This window comes from Schizosaccharomyces cryophilus, assembly GCF_000004155.1.
Source record: "Schizosaccharomyces cryophilus OY26 unplaced genomic scaffold supercont4.1, whole genome shotgun sequence".
NCBI classification, from domain to species: Eukaryota; Fungi; Ascomycota; class Schizosaccharomycetes; order Schizosaccharomycetales; family Schizosaccharomycetaceae; genus Schizosaccharomyces; species Schizosaccharomyces cryophilus.
Genome location: NW_013185624.1, coordinates 891628 through 908777, shown reverse-complemented (window position 1 = coordinate 908777; position 17150 = coordinate 891628). Strand labels below are relative to the sequence as shown.

General features: G+C 38.0%; 9 protein-coding genes and 1 non-coding gene across 10 annotated transcripts; 4 read left to right on the top strand and 6 right to left on the bottom strand.

The window, feature by feature from the left end:
- Window positions 1-49: 49 nt before the first annotated feature.
- On the bottom strand, window positions 50-1203 carry SPOG_04547 (uncharacterized protein). The gene is made up of 3 exons (XM_013166546.1): window positions 1148-1203; window positions 807-1091; window positions 50-648 (listed from the first exon to the last, which is right to left on the bottom strand). Exons 1-3 carry the CDS (start codon window positions 1170-1172, stop codon window positions 443-445), a joined length of 516 nt encoding a protein of 171 aa, XP_013022000.1. The 5' UTR covers window positions 1173-1203; the 3' UTR covers window positions 50-442.
- A 106-nt stretch (window positions 1204-1309) lies between these two features.
- On the top strand, window positions 1310-1768 carry SPOG_05616 (uncharacterized protein). The gene has a single exon (XM_013166655.1). The coding sequence runs from the start codon at window positions 1438-1440 to the stop codon at window positions 1756-1758; it is 321 nt and encodes a 106-aa protein (XP_013022109.1). The 5' UTR covers window positions 1310-1437; the 3' UTR covers window positions 1759-1768.
- A 286-nt stretch (window positions 1769-2054) lies between these two features.
- On the top strand, window positions 2055-2138 carry SPOG_16132. Its single transcript has one exon. It is a non-coding gene; the product is annotated as a tRNA-Tyr (tRNA).
- Window positions 2139-2231: 93 nt separating this feature from the next.
- SPOG_04548 (transcription factor) lies at window positions 2232-4758 on the bottom strand. Its single transcript, XM_013166547.1, has one exon. The coding sequence runs from the start codon at window positions 4537-4539 to the stop codon at window positions 2392-2394; it is 2148 nt and encodes a 715-aa protein (XP_013022001.1). The 5' UTR covers window positions 4540-4758; the 3' UTR covers window positions 2232-2391.
- Window positions 4759-6325: 1567 nt separating this feature from the next.
- Window positions 6326-10194, top strand: SPOG_04549 (peroxin-6). The gene is made up of 2 exons (XM_013166548.1): window positions 6326-7952; window positions 7994-10194. Exons 1-2 carry the CDS (start codon window positions 6615-6617, stop codon window positions 9494-9496), a joined length of 2841 nt encoding a protein of 946 aa, XP_013022002.1. The 5' UTR covers window positions 6326-6614; the 3' UTR covers window positions 9497-10194.
- Window positions 7773-10100, bottom strand: SPOG_04550 (meiotic recombination protein Rec25). Its single transcript, XM_013166549.1, has one exon. It carries the CDS (start codon window positions 10064-10066, stop codon window positions 9620-9622), a length of 447 nt encoding a protein of 148 aa, XP_013022003.1. The 5' UTR covers window positions 10067-10100; the 3' UTR covers window positions 7773-9619.
- On the bottom strand, window positions 10103-12358 carry SPOG_04551 (RNA lariat debranching enzyme Dbr1). Its single transcript, XM_013166550.1, has 5 exons — window positions 11777-12358; window positions 11604-11725; window positions 10853-11546; window positions 10680-10804; window positions 10103-10625 (listed from the first exon to the last, which is right to left on the bottom strand). The coding sequence occupies exons 1-5, from the start codon at window positions 12037-12039 to the stop codon at window positions 10507-10509; spliced, it is 1323 nt and encodes a 440-aa protein (XP_013022004.1). The 5' UTR covers window positions 12040-12358; the 3' UTR covers window positions 10103-10506.
- Window positions 11606-15589, top strand: SPOG_04552 (60S ribosomal protein L3). The gene has a single exon (XM_013166551.1). It carries the CDS (start codon window positions 12509-12511, stop codon window positions 13673-13675), a length of 1167 nt encoding a protein of 388 aa, XP_013022005.1. The 5' UTR covers window positions 11606-12508; the 3' UTR covers window positions 13676-15589.
- On the bottom strand, window positions 13723-15693 carry SPOG_04553 (spore wall assembly peptidase Mde10). The gene is made up of 2 exons (XM_013166552.1): window positions 14577-15693; window positions 13723-14521 (listed from the first exon to the last, which is right to left on the bottom strand). The coding sequence occupies exons 1-2, from the start codon at window positions 15544-15546 to the stop codon at window positions 13926-13928; spliced, it is 1566 nt and encodes a 521-aa protein (XP_013022006.1). The 5' UTR covers window positions 15547-15693; the 3' UTR covers window positions 13723-13925.
- Window positions 15634-16720, bottom strand: SPOG_04554 (uncharacterized protein). Its single transcript, XM_013166553.1, has 2 exons — window positions 16581-16720; window positions 15634-16496 (listed from the first exon to the last, which is right to left on the bottom strand). The coding sequence occupies exons 1-2, from the start codon at window positions 16640-16642 to the stop codon at window positions 15866-15868; spliced, it is 693 nt and encodes a 230-aa protein (XP_013022007.1). The 5' UTR covers window positions 16643-16720; the 3' UTR covers window positions 15634-15865.
- Window positions 16721-17150: the final 430 nt, after the last annotated feature.

Sequence of the window (17150 nt, the reverse complement as noted above, 5' to 3'; positions counted from 1 at the left end):
GCTTTATGAAAGAGAAGGACGACGTTTCCAGCGCAAAGGAAGTAAGGAAAGATAATCTTATTTAAACATTAACAAAAGGGAGATATCTAAAAGAGACAAGAAATTCATAAAAGATCGAATAAAGAAAGGACAAGAACAAGAAAATTGATGTGTCCCCTTCTTGATAAACTGTGTACAAAGCCACGCCAGCTTTCTTCTACAGGAACGACCATGAAGCTAATATGAAGTGGTGCTGATAAATGGTTTTAAAGATAGACGACAGACGAACTGAAAGAAACCAATTTCCGTGAAAAAGAACAGTTCCCACAACAAGGGATGAAAGACACTTTAGTCTCTAAGATAAAGTTTCAAATATTCGTAGACAAGGTTCATTCTAAGATAACATGACGAAGAAGACCATTATCTGGGGGGATAATTTTACGAGAGCAGTAAACTAACCTATTTACTCGGAGCCCTCAGATCCCTCGCCTTCGTCACCTTCATCATCATCATCAGCAACAGCATCTGCGCTGTATTGCAAAGTTGGGGCAGGCCCCTCCAAGGCGGCACCAAAACGCTCACGATAATCACCAGGGACGAGATCAACTGGGCGGAAACCGTCATTATTCGTAGCTAAAGAATCAGCACCGACTTCCATCAGCATTTCGACTAGTACGAGGTTAGCATATAGCAAAACGAAGTGATACCAAAAAACACAAAGAATTTACGAGCAACAACCTCCTTCCGAATTATCTTTGGAGTTTGGATTGAAGAAACAGTTCGTAAGGTTGGACAAGTGCAGTTTCGGGATTTTGAGTTTTACATACCCATTTGCAAAGCCGTTTCCTCATTCTTGTTCAAATACATTACAGAAACATGCAATGGTGTATCACCAGTCATACGAGAATGGTGATTTAATTCAATTCCAGAGATGTCCAAAATCCAGTCCAAACAGTTGACTGATCCGTACTTTGCGCAAACGTGCAAACAATCATTTCCTAACGAGTCACGCGTTTGATTAATAAATTCAACCTCATGTCCTTCTTGTCCATGAACAGCTTCTTCAAGCATATCCACATTATCAGTACGGCATGCTGCAACCAGTGTTTCTTCTACATGACCAAACCATTAGCAATCAACGTTTCCCACTTTGACTTTTCAAACTTACGAGGTGTAGCTCCGGCAGTAGACATTTTCAATACGAGTGGTTTATGTATTTGGCAAGTTTATTTGACGCTTACGGCACGATTTCCTTGTGTTTTAGATGCATGAAGAGTGGGTAACAGGGTAACAAAGTACTTGATTGAATGAATCTCGGAATCCTTTACAAAAAAAAAAAGCGAGATACCTGTTTCAGTCTTATACTACAAAAGATATTTTAGATAGATGTTCTATGAGCTTCCTTTTGGGTGATACCTTATACCTGGATATAAAAGCTTCGTCTCAGACTCAGAATGAATGTTTATTATTGCGAATCTAATCTCGATTTTTACATATGAAAAGGTCCTTCACTTGTCAGGAATGTCGAGCTTGTGTGTTTATGTTGATGATGCTACCAAACAGATGGATGTAACTGCATTTTTCAAAGCAGGTCCATTGTTTTACACAATTTCGGTCTTATGCAGCTATGACTCTTTGTTTCTTTCCTTTCTGTACTACCCATACCACATTTTCGTAGTTTCTGTTCCTTCGGTAATGGATCAACAGTCTTCCATAATGAACAAATCCATACAAACCTTTAGATACCTTGACCTATATTGCATTATTTTCATATTATAGTGAATACTGCTTACTAAAATCTTCGTAGTATACTATAAACACAATGTAAACACTGCTCAAAGTAACCTTTCCAAGTAACGAAGGTTCATTACTATGATATTACAATTAATTAAAACTAGCTGCCTTATAACTAATAAGAAATGAGTGGTGAACAAAGAAGATCGAAGCGAAAACGCCTTTAAAAGATAAAATAAATCATGATGGTCAAGAATTTTCTAATTCCATTCTATGTTTTCTCTCCTCAACTTTATTTCATTTTAGAATATATTATTCTAATTAATGACTCTGTCAGATACCTCCCGATGGTGTAGTTGGTTATCACACCCGGCTGTAATGTTCGAGATACCGGTTGGTCGCTAGTTCGAATCTGGCTCGGGAGACTTTTTTTGTCATTCCTACCAAAAGAAAAGAAACTGCTGAAGGTTGGTCGTGCTTTCATTGACAATGTAAAAAAAAAAAAAAATTTGTAGGTACATAGAACGCGGACCTCTTCAATGAAAATGAATATTATTAAGTTATCAAAAACAAATTAAAGTTAAGAATTTCAAGCCTTCTCGCATTGAAATAATTAAATTAACAAAGTTAATAAAGAGAAAAACATTATTCATTACTTTCTCCGAGAAATACTTTTGTTCACATCGTTGCTTCAAAAGTTCGTTTCTTAGTTTCAAATGCTGTTTGCAATAGCTTCTTTATAGGTGGCCGGTCTGTGCTTAGTTCCAATAGCAGAGCATTTAGTCTTTTATATGCCATGAAAATAAGATCAAAATTTCTGCGTTTCAGCCATACGCAATGTTTTGTAAAGCGAGTCAGTAAATCCATAATTCGTGTGTTATAGTTTTCATTAAATTCAAAGTCTAAATACATTTTTATAATAGAAGATGCGAGAATGCAAAAATAGAATTGAGAATAAGGCCAAAAAAAGTCTGTAGATAATCCTTCATCTAGAGATAAAAATCTAGTAATACATCGCTCAACGAGAACCAGCATATCATTTTGAAATCTAGAGTCTGTCAATTTCATTTTAAGAACAGTCTTGCGAAGTAAAAGTTCCAAAGCGTCGATTTGTAAGTACAGGGAAAATACGCCAGGTGTACCTCTTTGGAATTCACACGCTTTCGTAAACTCATCCAACTCAGCGAGGTATTTGGTAATTTTCTGGGCCACACTACGTCTATTCTTTGACATGCTCATGACGGCCCTCACTGTAAACAGATTTTGAAGGATTGTCTGTAAGAAAACACTCAACTCTGACATCTTCATAAATACTTTGAATGAATCAGCATACATGCTTTCAGATGGTAATAACTGAGTAACGCTCAAGGGAGGGACCAAATAGTCATCCTGTCGAATGCTTGTATTGATGCCGATGTACATGGAAAGCCACTTTTCACTGATAAAAAGGGCCCACCAAGTTCGAATCCTTAAAACTTTTTCTTCTTCTGGAATTTGCCAATCGGAACAATCCAGGTGAAAGCCCAAAATTAATGCCAAAGCAACGGCTCTTGTCAAAATACTCCAATTACCAGCAACATTAATCCATGGTCTGCCGACAAGGAAAATAACAGCTGCTTGTAATGTGCTTAATCTAGGTAAAGAGAATGACTGGTTTAATGACTCTTCAGTCATATCCCAAAGTTTCTTTGAGTCCACACGAGGGAAATCACGTAAGGACTCATCTGCGTTCCAATAAAGGATTGATGCAGCATACATGGCCATCAACAAAATTGGCGATATTTTATGTTTTGCATTTTTAAATAATAACAGGAATCGCTCACGGTGAACAACTGGATATGTAGGATGAATATAGAGGAAGTAAAGGCTGATTAGCTTTTCGGAAAGGACGCTGTCAACCGTTGCATCAAGAAATTCAAATATCTCTTGGAGCTTTTCATACCGAGCTACTTGCTTGGACGGCTCGTAGGCCGGATCGACCATGTACATGATTGGTGTCTTAGGATCCGCAGAGACGTATTTTATATGCATGTCGTTGATAGAATAGGATCCTTCTTTTGAAATAAAGTATTGGCGTATTAAATCGACATCTGAGTCGGAAGTAGGATTCAGGATATAGGCATAAGATAAAGAATCATCAAATCCAAGGTCATCCGTATGTTCTTCTAAAGAAGCTCCTTGGGTATGTGTTGACGAACCTTCATTGACTTGTTGACGGGACGGTATCGCGACAGCAGTTCTTGTCAATGGATTGGGATTCTTTGAAGTTTCCCTGTTACAATACGGACTATGCTCCTCTGGGAATTCGGAAGGAAAAGAATAAGACGGTGAATAATAAGATTGGGATGATGACTTGGATTTTTCAGAAAAGCCGGGATTCAAGGCGGAAGCTTGAATGGAATCATTTTTTGAGAGATAAGAAGTAGAAAACTCTCTTTCTTGTGCAGTTATGTTTGATTTGTTTTTCAAAATAGGACTTAATGACTCTTTGTCTTTAGCTTTGGATTCGGTGGGTGAAACATCTGCATAAGGATAATTCGGGGTAGGATGCGGAATGGCACGAAAAGGTTGAAATGGATTCGAGGAAGAGGTATTTCTTATTTTCCGTTGAGGTTCAATGACTTCACTCGAAGATTGCATTCGATCCGCATTCGGATACGTATCTAAGCAAAAGAGAGAAACCGGATCAACGAAGCTAGATGACGAAAATTCACGAAAATGAATCAAGCAAGTTCCTAGTGCACATGGAATGCACACATTTGAATGTGACTTGGAATAATCCTCATGTGCATCAAAACCCACATCACTTAAATTTGACCCATCCATTCATGAATGACTGAAGACTGAATTGCGAAAGTTTCGTTAACTTGTTTCAAAAAAAAGAAAAAAGAAAAAGAAAAAAAATGAATATATCGTAATTATCTAGAAGCTATTAAAGAAGGCTTTCACAGAATTCAGAAAAAGGAAGAGGTTATTTGCGTAGCTTAAGATATCGCTTGTGTGACACTTTATTCTTTGACCGAGCATTACCATTTTTAACGATGGTAAATTTCTGGACGTTTTTTTTTTTTTTTTTTTTTAATGATTATCAATCTGATATTCCATCAGTAGCTAGGTAGAAATACAGAAATTCAACTCGTTCTAGAAGTAAGTTATGAACATTACCTTTGTTTGGAATTTGTAGTTCTAACATAAAAATGTTTATCGATGAACAATAATTTCATAGTAAAAGAGAGTTTTTTCATAGCTTTCATTAGGCCTGGTCCATCCAGCCAAGACAAATGCGTTTAAGTTGTTTTCGTGTTTATGACAACGAACATTCACATGTACAGAGTATAAAATTCGTTTCAAGATTGAGATTTGAAAAAGAAATTAAGGCGTTTACAGTTTGACATCCAAAAACGCGTGCACCCTATATCTTGTATATTTCCTTTTGATTGTTTGAATCCACGTAGATTTTGAAATAGGCTGTGAAAAGTTTTAAAATATAAGAATTGAAAAAATGAGAAATGGATTCTTTCGATAGAGGCTGGTTAAAGGAAGAAGTGATATATACCAGCAAGAGTAGCAATGTTCTTTCAGGAAACCGATGTTACAGTTCAGGAATCAACCTGAAAAAACGTTCCAATGCTGTTCTAAAAAAGGATGCTATGCTTTACTAGTGACTGTTTTTATTTCGTTTTCAAATGATTTATTTTGTTAGAATCAGATATATATGGTTATTGCTTTTTAAGAGACTTCTATTTATCTAGGAATCCGTATGTATAAATTATCTGTCTGCTCCTCGTTAAGATTATTGAAATTACGCATTGTTAGGGTAATGGAATATTAGTCGATATGCATAATCATATAGGATCGTCTCATTATATTAAGTAAACAAACAATTAAAACGAGATACGAGAGACAGAAATCAAGAATCAAGCGATCGCAAATAAAACACGAATATATATTGAATCATCCTGATGAGATGCACTGATTGATTTGAAAAACAAAGGATATATACATTCGTTAATCTACGTTCCAAGCCTTTATAGACTGGAGATTCAACTGGTATGGCTAAATGAGGTCGTTTCTCTTGCATTCTATTTAGCTCACCAGATAGATTCCGGGATATTACTAGCATCTATACACATAGTGCAGCTAATTGCAACCTACGTATAAAACAATGCAGCTAGATTTGTTTATTCCTTAAAAAATACATTAATTATACGGCGTAAGGATCCTGCCATGATAGAAATATTACCAACTATGTATAATTCTAAGGCGTATATTGTTGTACGATGTTACTTGAGTCAAAAGTAAACAAATAATTAATAGAGCAGAAAAACAAAACCGTGCTACTAATAGAAAGAGTACGAAAGAAAAAAGAAGGCATAATTAGTATAGGTGTATAATTGACTGTTTCCATTTATTTCTTCAATAGGGAAGATTCTGCTGGTTGAACAATCAACCTGTGTATTAAAACACCAATTCAATTAAGCAATTGGTGGTTGCACTTCATCCTAATTATAGTAAAAATACGATCAGTATTGCAATGAAAGTCATTTAATTTATTCGAATTGAAGTCATACTTGGTAATTTCCTTGTGTATATGTATCGTTTCCCGCGTTTCTGTTTCAACTGATCAAGTCCCTTCAGAAGAATCCTTGCTGAAGAAGACAACCAAAAAAAAAAAAAGGCAACCAACATACATTACACCTATGAAATATCTTTTACTGCATCATATTTCGAAAGGTGTGTTAAAACACCTACCTTTCGTTGACTGAACTTCCCACTTTCGGAGAGCAGGTTTTTCATGTATTGAGCTTTAAAAAAAGTGTGCAATTAAACATATGAGATATTGATCCTTTATGCTGAAATATATTGATTAAAACTCAACTTTTTGAGACTTTATTTCATGGATGGAGAAGAACCACATTTCCACTACTGCCAGTGTTCTGCCGAGATTTCATCCAACCCGAAATGCATGGGCGAATTTAGGATGGATTTTTTCTAGTATTCCTGGGTTTGAAAAAGATCACCCATACGTGTTTGTGTTCCCTTCTACGAATCCAAAGGCAGGTTGCATTTTCAAGCTTTTCCACAATCCTAAACTTGAGTCTTCGTTTCTTGAGATTTCCAAGTGCGATGACCTTGTTCTAAGCAATGTTTCTATCTCTGCGATTCAACCAGTCGAGTTAAGCCACGTCGACTTATGCATCTGGCGCGATGTTCCCACAGACACGAATGCACTCCTTGGGTTGTACCGTGAAGGAAGTGCTCCCTTGAAGGTTGGCGAATTTCTTTCGGATATTATTCAGGTTGTCCAGTGTATCCCTGTAACACAAGGTTACATTACATCTCATACCCAAGTAAAAATCCAAGTTGTACCTGATACAAATCCTTTACCTTCCTTTGAAGACCTGTCATTACTTTCTACAAAGGAACCATTTTTTATATCTGTTGCTACGGAGCTTCTGGTTGAAGAGTTGAACATATCTACGGAGGCCGATTGTTCCTTTGCGAAATGCTACAATGCTTTTTTGCATCCTATATCGCTGTCTTCGCAAGGAAAAAGGAAGGGCTCTTGGATCAAGCTTAAAACACTTCAAGGTAATTTCATTTATGCCAAGGCTATTCCTACATGTGATATCGCTGAAAATGTCGTCCGAATGCCTCCAACCCTTTCTTCACTTCTCAGAGAAAATGAGACCAGTTGTATTTTGGATATGGATTCTCCAACAGTTGTTACTGCGAAAAAGATAAGATTAAGATGTATTTCTATCCCTTTTCCTTTGGATACTACTTTACACAAAAAAGTTTTGGATTTTGCGCGGGAGGTACTTTGCCGTGGAACTGAATTATACCCTAAGACTATGTTCACACTGTGCATAGATAACAAGTCAAATTATTTTCATGATTTCCATGTTCCTTTTAATGAATCTTCGCAGTTCGTTTGGTTCATGATGGATGAGGTTGATGCTCCAGCAGGAGAGATCTACTTCATTGATCATTCTACTGAAGTCGAAGTTTATATCAATAAGACTTTGAGCTTCCTTCCATCTCTTAAAAAAAGGCTCCTTCCATTCGTTACAACTAATGCTGTCTCGCGAAAACTATACAATATGCTTAAAGCCCTCTATTTGCGTCCCCATTCGTCAGTACATCACCCGTTTTACATAATATCAGGATGGAAATTTTTAGAAATGAACGAGATTGTTTCATGTATATCTTCTAACCTGGGAGTTCCATTGTTTTCGGTAGGCTACTCAATGACTTGTCTTAATGCTAACATCCTTAGGTTTCTTGTTACGACCTTGTTGACTTGGACAGAAAAAAAGTTGCTTCAAAAATAACTGAATTTTTGAAGCCTTTAGAATGTTATCCTTATGGACTTATTGTTGTCAAGGATTTAAACGTTCTAAATTTACCGATTGAAGGTTCTTCTAACAATGTTAATCCACAGATAATCACGATTTTTAAAGAAGTATTGGATTCATTCTGTAACAATCGGTTCGCTATTGTTGGAGCCGCCACAAACATTGATTCTATTCCTGAGGAAATTATGGCAGAATCCTTTTACGAATTCACTTTTTCCAATTTAACTGATGAAGAAAGACTGGAACTACTTAGAATACTATCTAAGGACTTCCATATTGAAAAAAGCGTTAATTTTATGGAAATAGCAAAGGCAACGAGTGCGTTTTCCTTATCTCAGCTAAGTGCTTTGGTTGAAACTTCATTATTAAGGGCAATAAGGCGTCTTAAAGAAAATAGTTACCTTGATTTTTCAATTCAAAGCTCTGGTCCTACAATATTACAGGATGACATTTATAAAGAAATTGACGTTCACAGAAAAGAAGCTGTTAATGGCGAATTTAAAGTTCCAAAAGTAAAATGGGAAGACGTCGGAGGTCTAGAGGAAGCAAAGAATATTTTGAAAGATACTTTGCAACTACCTTTACTAAGACCAGAACTTTTTGACAAGGGAGTAAATATTCGAGCTGGTGTTTTATTGTATGGACCACCAGGAACAGGAAAGACGCTACTGGCCAAAGCTGTAGCTACGGAATTATCTTTAAGTTTTTTGAGTGTGAAAGGACCAGAACTTCTGAATATGTATGTTGGTGAATCAGAAGCTAACATGCGTGAAATCTTTACAAAAGCCAGAAATGTTGCACCTTGTATAATTTTCTTTGATGAACTGGATTCAGTTGCCCCTAAAAGAGGCAATTCTAGCGATAGTGGGAACGTCATGGACAGAATAGTCAGTCAACTTTTAGCAGAACTTGATGCAGTTCAAAAATCAGACGAATTCGTATTTGTTGTCGGGGCCACCAATCGTCCAGATCTGCTGGACCCTTCACTTCTTCGCCCAGGACGATTTGATAAAATGGTATATCTTGGAATCAATTCTACGATAGTTGCTCGTGAAAAAGTCCTTCGAACAATCACCAGAAAATTTAAGTTAGGGGAAGACGTCGATTTCCATGTTATTGCAAAGCAATGCACAAATAACTTAACAGGAGCTGATCTTTATGCTCTGTGTGCAGATGCTCTTTCCCTAGCTTTAAAACGGAAAACAACAGAGGTTGAAGAGGCTGTCAGAAACTCAGATATATATGCTTCTATTGAAGATTTCCTACATGCGCATGAGGACCAAGATGTTCTTGATCTTCGAATACAACAATATGATTTTGAAGTTGCGCTGCAAAAGCTAAACCCTAGTGTATCTGAATTGGAATTGGAACACTACAGTCGTTTAAAAGAACAGTTTCAAAATGATTACAAAGGCACGGGATAAAATCTGAATATATAGACTGCTCGTAAATATTAGACCTGCACTCGTTGTTCGATTCGTTTGAGCCTTTTTTACGAATTAACTTGCAAGCAGAATCTGTTTCAATGAAAGTCGTTTTAAAATCGTTTAATCGGATTCCATGCACATCAATAACCCCTGCATTAGTTGAGATTGAGTCTCAGGCCCATTGTATTCCAACACTTTTTGAGCAGTCGAGGTCTCTTTTGATAATTGTTCAAGTACATTTAACAAATCTTTACCGTTCTCTTTGTCAACGGATTGTAAATGAGTTTGTATGCAAGCCATATTGGCAGCCATTTCATTACCAATAGCTTCTAATTCAGACAAGAAATGCTGGCACAAAGTTTCCACTAACATACTTTCATTCTTGAAATCAGAAGTAGAATTGGAGTTATTGTTTTGTAAATCACGGAAGTCATGTTGCTCCGTCTTTTTTGTACACTCCTCCAGCAAGTGATTTGAAAAGGCAATCACTTCCAATTCTTGTTTATCAGAATATTTTTCAAATTGTTTTATATAGCTGTTCGCGTTTGAAAGTGACTTTTTAACCATAATGAATTACACAGATAAAATTACTCGTGGTTGGTTCTTGGCAAGGATATACGCGTCCGAATCTTTGGTACACAAATAATCGCATCCATATTTCAGTTCTACTAGTACTACTTTTAAGAGTTATATAAGTAGATAAAATTCAAATTGACGAACATGTGTTCGAAAATTTGACTGCTTGAATGAAAACCAGTATCCTCAACGATTGTAGAAACACGCGTATTTCTGAGTGAGAGGGTATAGAGAAGCTCCATTATTCAAATAGCTATATGCTCACTGGAAGCATTTCTGGTTAACCTCCCCGACTCATTGTAATCCCAGTTAATATTATTCTATTTCCATTCATTTCCTCCATCCTATAGGAGATCGACTGTATCAACTAGCTACAACGAGCCAACTGAAACTAAAACCGGTAATTATGTTATTCAAAATGCCTATATGGATCAGAGCTCAATTTCGTCTTCATTTTTGACGGACGAAGAGAGTGAAGGTTCATTGCCCTCAGGTTGCAATCCGATTAACTGTAAGAACGAAGTAGTCTGAGGGTTTACAGAGGTTACGGCTAAAGAGCTCAAATTAGTAACAAATTCATAATTTAAAAAGAGACGAGACTTACGGATCATTTTGTCAGTAATTTCACGTGAGTGAAAAGGAGCTGTAGGAGTGAAGTTTCGAAGGATGCCTAACTTATGCTTTTGAACGATATTTTCTTCAACCCACTGCCTCTCTTTGTCGATAAGTCTAGATAATGTAAGCAAAATGAGCGTTCAACAATCTTTCGGGTCGTACTTTTGTAGTTCATCCAGAGATGGTAAAGGGGTTTGCTCCACTGAATTTGATTGAAATGGTTGCATTGCACGGATAATGCTTAGCCATTCAGGATCATACTTCATGTAAAGGTCGCCATCCTGAAAGGGCTTTGAAGGTTCGACTTCGATGACTTCAAAGTAGGATCGTCTTGGAAGACACTTGTCTAAAGCTAAAAAATGCGTAGTCAATGTTGATGGGGTTTGGCTAGCATCATCATTATGATCACCGTTTTCCAGTGAAGGTTTAGGATTAGGTACAGTGTCTACCTCAGTACGAGCCTTCTTTGAATTTTCCTGTTGTTCATCTGAAGACTGGGAGCCCCCTTGCTCAAAAACATTTCTGTAGTCAGAAGGGTTTATCTTATTGTGATGGACGGTAGCAGCAAAACGAGTGTGTAGATGAGCTGCAAACCAATATCGTGGCTTTACAGAGTTGATAATCTCTTCTAATGCTGGAGATCCTAGATCATTCTTTTCGACTTCTTTACGAAAGAAAGGCTTGTTCTTTAATAACTTAGCTGTATCACCGTGCTGCTCGATTCCACGGGGCCAGTCGTGTGAAAGAAAAATATCAATTGGCAGACGAAGAGATTTTAAAGAAAGCACGTCAAACTCTCTGGTGTGATAAACACTTTTCAGCATCTTATATTCATAGGGCAAACGCTCGTATCGTCCTGCTCAATTAGTATGTTCATTAGATAATGACCAATTTGACCACTACAACCACATACCTTTTCTATAATCAAATTCACTGTAGATCCCACTGATGCCGGCGATTCGTAAATTTCCAATACAAATAACAGACGATCTTCCCATATAATAGATATTGGGAGCAATCCATCCTCCATAAGGACTATTCAACCAGGTCAGTCTTTTTACTTTTTTATTCGTAATCTAGACTTACAGCTCTTCGAGGTAATTACTAGCTTCATGATTACCACCGACAAATATTGTCAATATGGGAGCGACTTTCTCCTGCGAATAATACTTATGAAAATCACCTAGGCGCTTGAATTTTTGGGGAACAGATATACCATGAAAGTCCGATAAGTTTCGAAGAGCTTGAAAGTCTCCACCTATAATTAAAAGTTCCACATTATGCTTGCTAGCCAATGAATACAAATTATCCAAGATCCCATGGCAACAACCCTGCACACCAATTCTCATAGTCTTTTTTTCAAAAGTCCCAATTTGAAGTTTGTTTTCACGACTGTCTTCTGAGAACCCCAAGTTGTGTTTTATGAAGCAGCAAAAATTCCTTAAAGTACCACAAGATATGGCTTAATTAATTGAAAATGTCAACTAAAAGACCTCCTCTGTAGTATATTTTGCTTGTATCAAGAGGATACTGTTCCAAAATGCGAAGGTACTTACTGATTTACAATGAAAGATGGCATTTACACCAGACGTTTACCAACTTACTTAATTGAACAAAAACGAACAATTTTTAAGTTAATCTAAACTATTTAGACCTGCAACTTCTTTGCTGTCTTTTTTTATTGCAATTACTACTTCATAATTTAAGTAACGATGTAACTTGCACCCTACCCTAAGGAGAACACCAGTCACAGTGTGTTGAGGTGAAGGATTTTTGGTGGAAAATATTGTTCTATAACCAACTAAAGCGGTTGCTGTCATGTCTCATTGCAAGTACGAGCACCCTCGTCTCGGTTCCCTTGGCTTTTTACCCCGTAAGCGTGCTTCCCGCGTTCGCGGTAAGGTGAAGGCTTTCCCTAAGGACGATGCTTCCAAGCCTGTTCACTTGACTGCCTTCCTTGGCTACAAGGCCGGTATGACTCACATTGTTCGTGACCTCGACCGTCCTGGCTCCAAGATGCACAAGCGTGAAATTCTTGAAGCCGTCACTGTCATCGAAACTCCTCCCATGGTTGTTGTCGGTGTTGTTGGTTATGTCGAGACTCCTCGTGGTCTCCGCTCTCTCACCACTGTCTGGGCTGAGCACTTGTCTGAAGAAGTCAAGCGTCGCTTCTACAAGAACTGGTTCAAGAGCAAGAAGAAGGCTTTCACTAAGTATGCCAAGAAGTACTCTGAGAACACTCAATCCGTTTCTCGTGAGCTCGAGCGTATCAAGAAGTACTGCTCTGTTGTCCGTGTCCTTGCTCACACTCAAATCCGTAAGACCCCTCTTGCCCAAAAGAAGGCTCACCTTATGGAAATCCAAATTAACGGTGGTTCCGTTGCTGACAAGGTTGAGTGGGCCCGTGAACACTTCGAAAAGACCGTTGACGTCAAGTCTACCTTTGAACAAAACGAAATGGTCGATATCGTTGGTGTCACTCGTGGTAAGGGTGCCGAGGGTACCACTGGCCGTTGGGGTACTAAGCACCTTCCTCGTAAGACTCATCGTGGTCTTCGTAAGGTTGCTTGTATCGGTGCTTGGCACCCTGCTAACGTCCAATGGACCGTTCCCCGTGCCGGTAACGCTGGTTACATGCACCGTACCCAATTGAACTCCAAGATCTACCGCATTGGTGCTGGTGAAGACGACAAGAACGCTTCTACTGACTTTGATGCCACTGAGAAGCGTATCACTCCTATGGGTGGATTCGTTCGCTATGGTAGTGTCAATAACGACTATATCATGTTGAACGGTGCTACTCCTGGTCCCGTTAAGCGTATTATGACTATCCGTAAGTCTCTCATCACCCATACTTCTCGTAAGGCTTTGGAGCCCATCAACCTCAAATGGATTGACACTGCTTCCAAGTTTGGCCATGGCCGCTTCCAAACCCCTGCCGAAGCCAAGCAATTCATGGGTACTCTCAAGAGAGATATTGCTTAAATTGCTTTTTACTTCTTTTGGAAAAGTTAATAAAAGGTTTCAAATTACCGGTATAAATAAAAAATTTCTGGCTGTAGCTATACGTAATGGATTAGGAGTTTAGACTAATTATGCTTTGGGTAGCTCAAAATTTATGATATTCTACATACAGAAGATAAGCTCTTATAAACTGAAGACAGAAAAATGGTAGCTAAATACATGTATGTAGGATTTTTATGGTCCATGCATTCCTCGCTATTTGAAAGGCTCACTACCAGAAAAACCAGGCAATAAGTGCCAGTGATATGAGCATGGTAGCTGAAGCACAAAAGAGAGAGGGCTGCTTTCTCCATGTAGCAGCCGAAGTCTCTTCAATTGGAATGCACTTTCCATTATAACATAAACCTCCAGCACAGCGAGTACCATCTAAGTAATTTATAGAGCTAGAATAGCATACACCATTGTCATTCATACAAGAAACCTTGCAGCTTCTGGGTTGGCAAGCTGAGATGCTAAAGTTCGTAAGTTCTCGACATTGCTCTGATGGAGAGGTACATCTACCAGAAGCACAGGAACCAGTCCTGTCATGTAAAGAACAATATGTTCCATCTTCCCAACTTTCATCCTTAGGGCATTCTGAAGATTTTCCAGTGCAAAACTCTGGTTTGTCACATGGTCCAGATGCCTTTCTACATACCATTCCTGCACGACTTAACTGGCAGTTCTTGCAACAACTATCTTTTGAATCATCGCAAACTGAACCAGTAGCGTACCTGCAGGTTTTCCCATCACAGCAAGGGTTCTGATTGCAATCATCCCCGCAATCGCATTCCTCATCGCCTTCAACAATACCATTACCGCACATTCCTATTCACTAGGTTAGCATTAAAATTAGTGAATAAATAAAGCATTTGAGGCATACCCAATTTGATGCCCATATCCTCAGACGGTTTGGAAAGGCACGAGAACGAAATATAGTTTTTTGCTAGTAATGAATGCAGCTGTAAAATTGAACAATCACTAAACTTGTGCTTTGGATAGGAGTTGGATGGATGCATAACATACAAACCTTGGGCGTCACAAAGTATATGTGAAAGAGGACAGCAGCTTTCATTCGGGTTTTGACATGATTCTTTATCACAATCATGAATTAATCCAAAAATATGTCCTAGCTCGTGAGCAATGATAGGCCAATCATTCGGGTAAGCTGCTACAACGCTAGATGGACCCACTTGCCATTCATCTTCAATACTAAAACCATTGCAAATCGTAGCAAACCAAGAGATGCCCTTTTGTTTGCTATCGTTTGCTGTTGTGAGCAAAAGCCACGCCTGTGGAGAAACAGTTTGGCTGGCAGAGTCTTCAGAAGTCAAACTAAGATACTTTGCACTTGGTATCAAGGAGTTCTTCTCATTTGCCATCTCCGCCTTTCTCTTGGTAAACGAGTTTAGTTTTTCTTCTAAAGGCCTATTTTTTTCTAAATCTACCCCATTCTCACTCATTGGAAGTTTACCTGCGAAGCATTCTTCAGAAGAAGGCAGGAAAAGTTGAAGAACCTGCACGTAAATGTGAAATGAGCGATCGTATAAGGAAGATACTTTTTCTATTTCTTGTAGGATGTGCTTTTTTGCTTCTACGCGGTTTGTAAATTGGGCCAAGTAGCTACAATCGGCTTCTATGCCCAACCATAGTGTTTGATGTGACGGAAACAATGAGTCAACTGGAACAGACACAGAAGATTTAATCCGATATTCATGAAATCTATTTGCATTCCAATCTTGAAGTGTTTTCCTTGAGTCAGAAACAACGTGTGAATCTTTCGTAACAGATCGATACGTTGCATGCACCAGAAGTCTGATAAAAACAACCCAGTATAAAAAAACAAACCGCATAGCAGAATAACAAAAAATATTTAATAGATAAAAAATATTCAACCAAAAATGGGAGAGATATACGCTTGTCTGAAACAAGTAAAACAGAAGGAAAGCATGTATCGATTTGTTTGTTTACTTAGGAACAACGATAACAAAACACCAAAAACATAGGAAAACCGTAAGGATAGTTAGATATTTTTAGCAATAATTTTATGTAATAGACAAAAAAAATCATTAAATTAGCAATCTTCTGAAATGGCGTAGGAAAAACAGGACAGTAAGAGAAATTGGAAATTCATAGTTAGTGAATTTAAGAAATACAAATAGAAGCGTCCATTTACTGAAAGTTTATGCTCTGGAAAAAACGACCATGTACTCGCTCAATGACATGGTCATGGTTATCGCCGTAGTCAAGTGGAAGCCAAGTTTCTATGTTCCAAGGTATCCAACCCCATTCCGGTTTTAATATTGGCTGCTTATGAGGACTAACAATAAGAAGCCATCGACACTGCGTTGCCAAAGCATAGCATGTAGCGAAGAGTTTTGATGGATCAGTCAACAAGTGCAAAGCAAAGGAGCAAATGACCAAGTCATAGATTCCGTCTACGGCTTTCGAAGGAGGGAATTTTCCATCTGCAACATCTTGAAAATTCAAGTTAAGACAGGGGACCCCAACGTTTTGCTCATAAGCTTCTCCAGTGTAAGGGTCTGTCGCTACGATTTCGATCGGAGGATAGCCTAAAGGAATTGAACGGATAGACAACTTTTTCCTTGCCCTAGAAGAATCTCCCTCAACAGATTTCTTCTTTCCTAGTAATTCCCATTCCCGCACCACCTGAGTTATTTCACCACTACCGCAAGCCAAGTCGATTATATGAAATTCCGAACTGCGAGTCTTGTCATTGTGGTCCCAAAATCGGCTCAAGCAATCCATCGTTAAGAGCCTTAAAGCATAGAAGTGAAGATTTCTTGAACGTAAAAGCAGTTAGCGATGATATTTTTCATTTCCCATACAAAAAGCTTTATTTCTTCACTACAACAATTTTACTTACCGGTATGTAGATCCGCTTTTTTGGTAATATACATCAACACCTTGAGCATAGTTTGCACGCATTTGAGTAACTTTGTTTCTTGAATAAACAGTTTGTTTCCAACAATAACACTTTTGAAAAATTTTTAAAATAAGCTTCGCTTAGATGTAGAGTGCGCGCTTATGCAGATCAAATATACATACGAGTTGGAAAAATAACAAAGATAAAACCAAAAAGGAGCAGGTATTTTCTTTAAAAAAAGATTTCTCTTCATTTATTTATGTTAGGAATGAAAGTATTCAAAGCTTACGAAGAAACTCAGAAACTTGCCTTGGCGATCCATAGAGGTAAAAAGATTTTTGATACTTTAGCGAAGACTTCCAATACATAATGGAGTAATTTTCTTAAGGAGAGAACTTCAATATAATAGGTTGTGAAATGAAAAATCAAAAGAAACGAAGAAGCGAATCAATTGAAACTTTGATCGACATTTGTTTACATCTCGTCGATCCTCGCTCCATTTTCATTTTAAGGATCAAAAACAAGAGAAAAGCGGATCAGCAAGCAGGGATTATATCAAATGGATCCTTC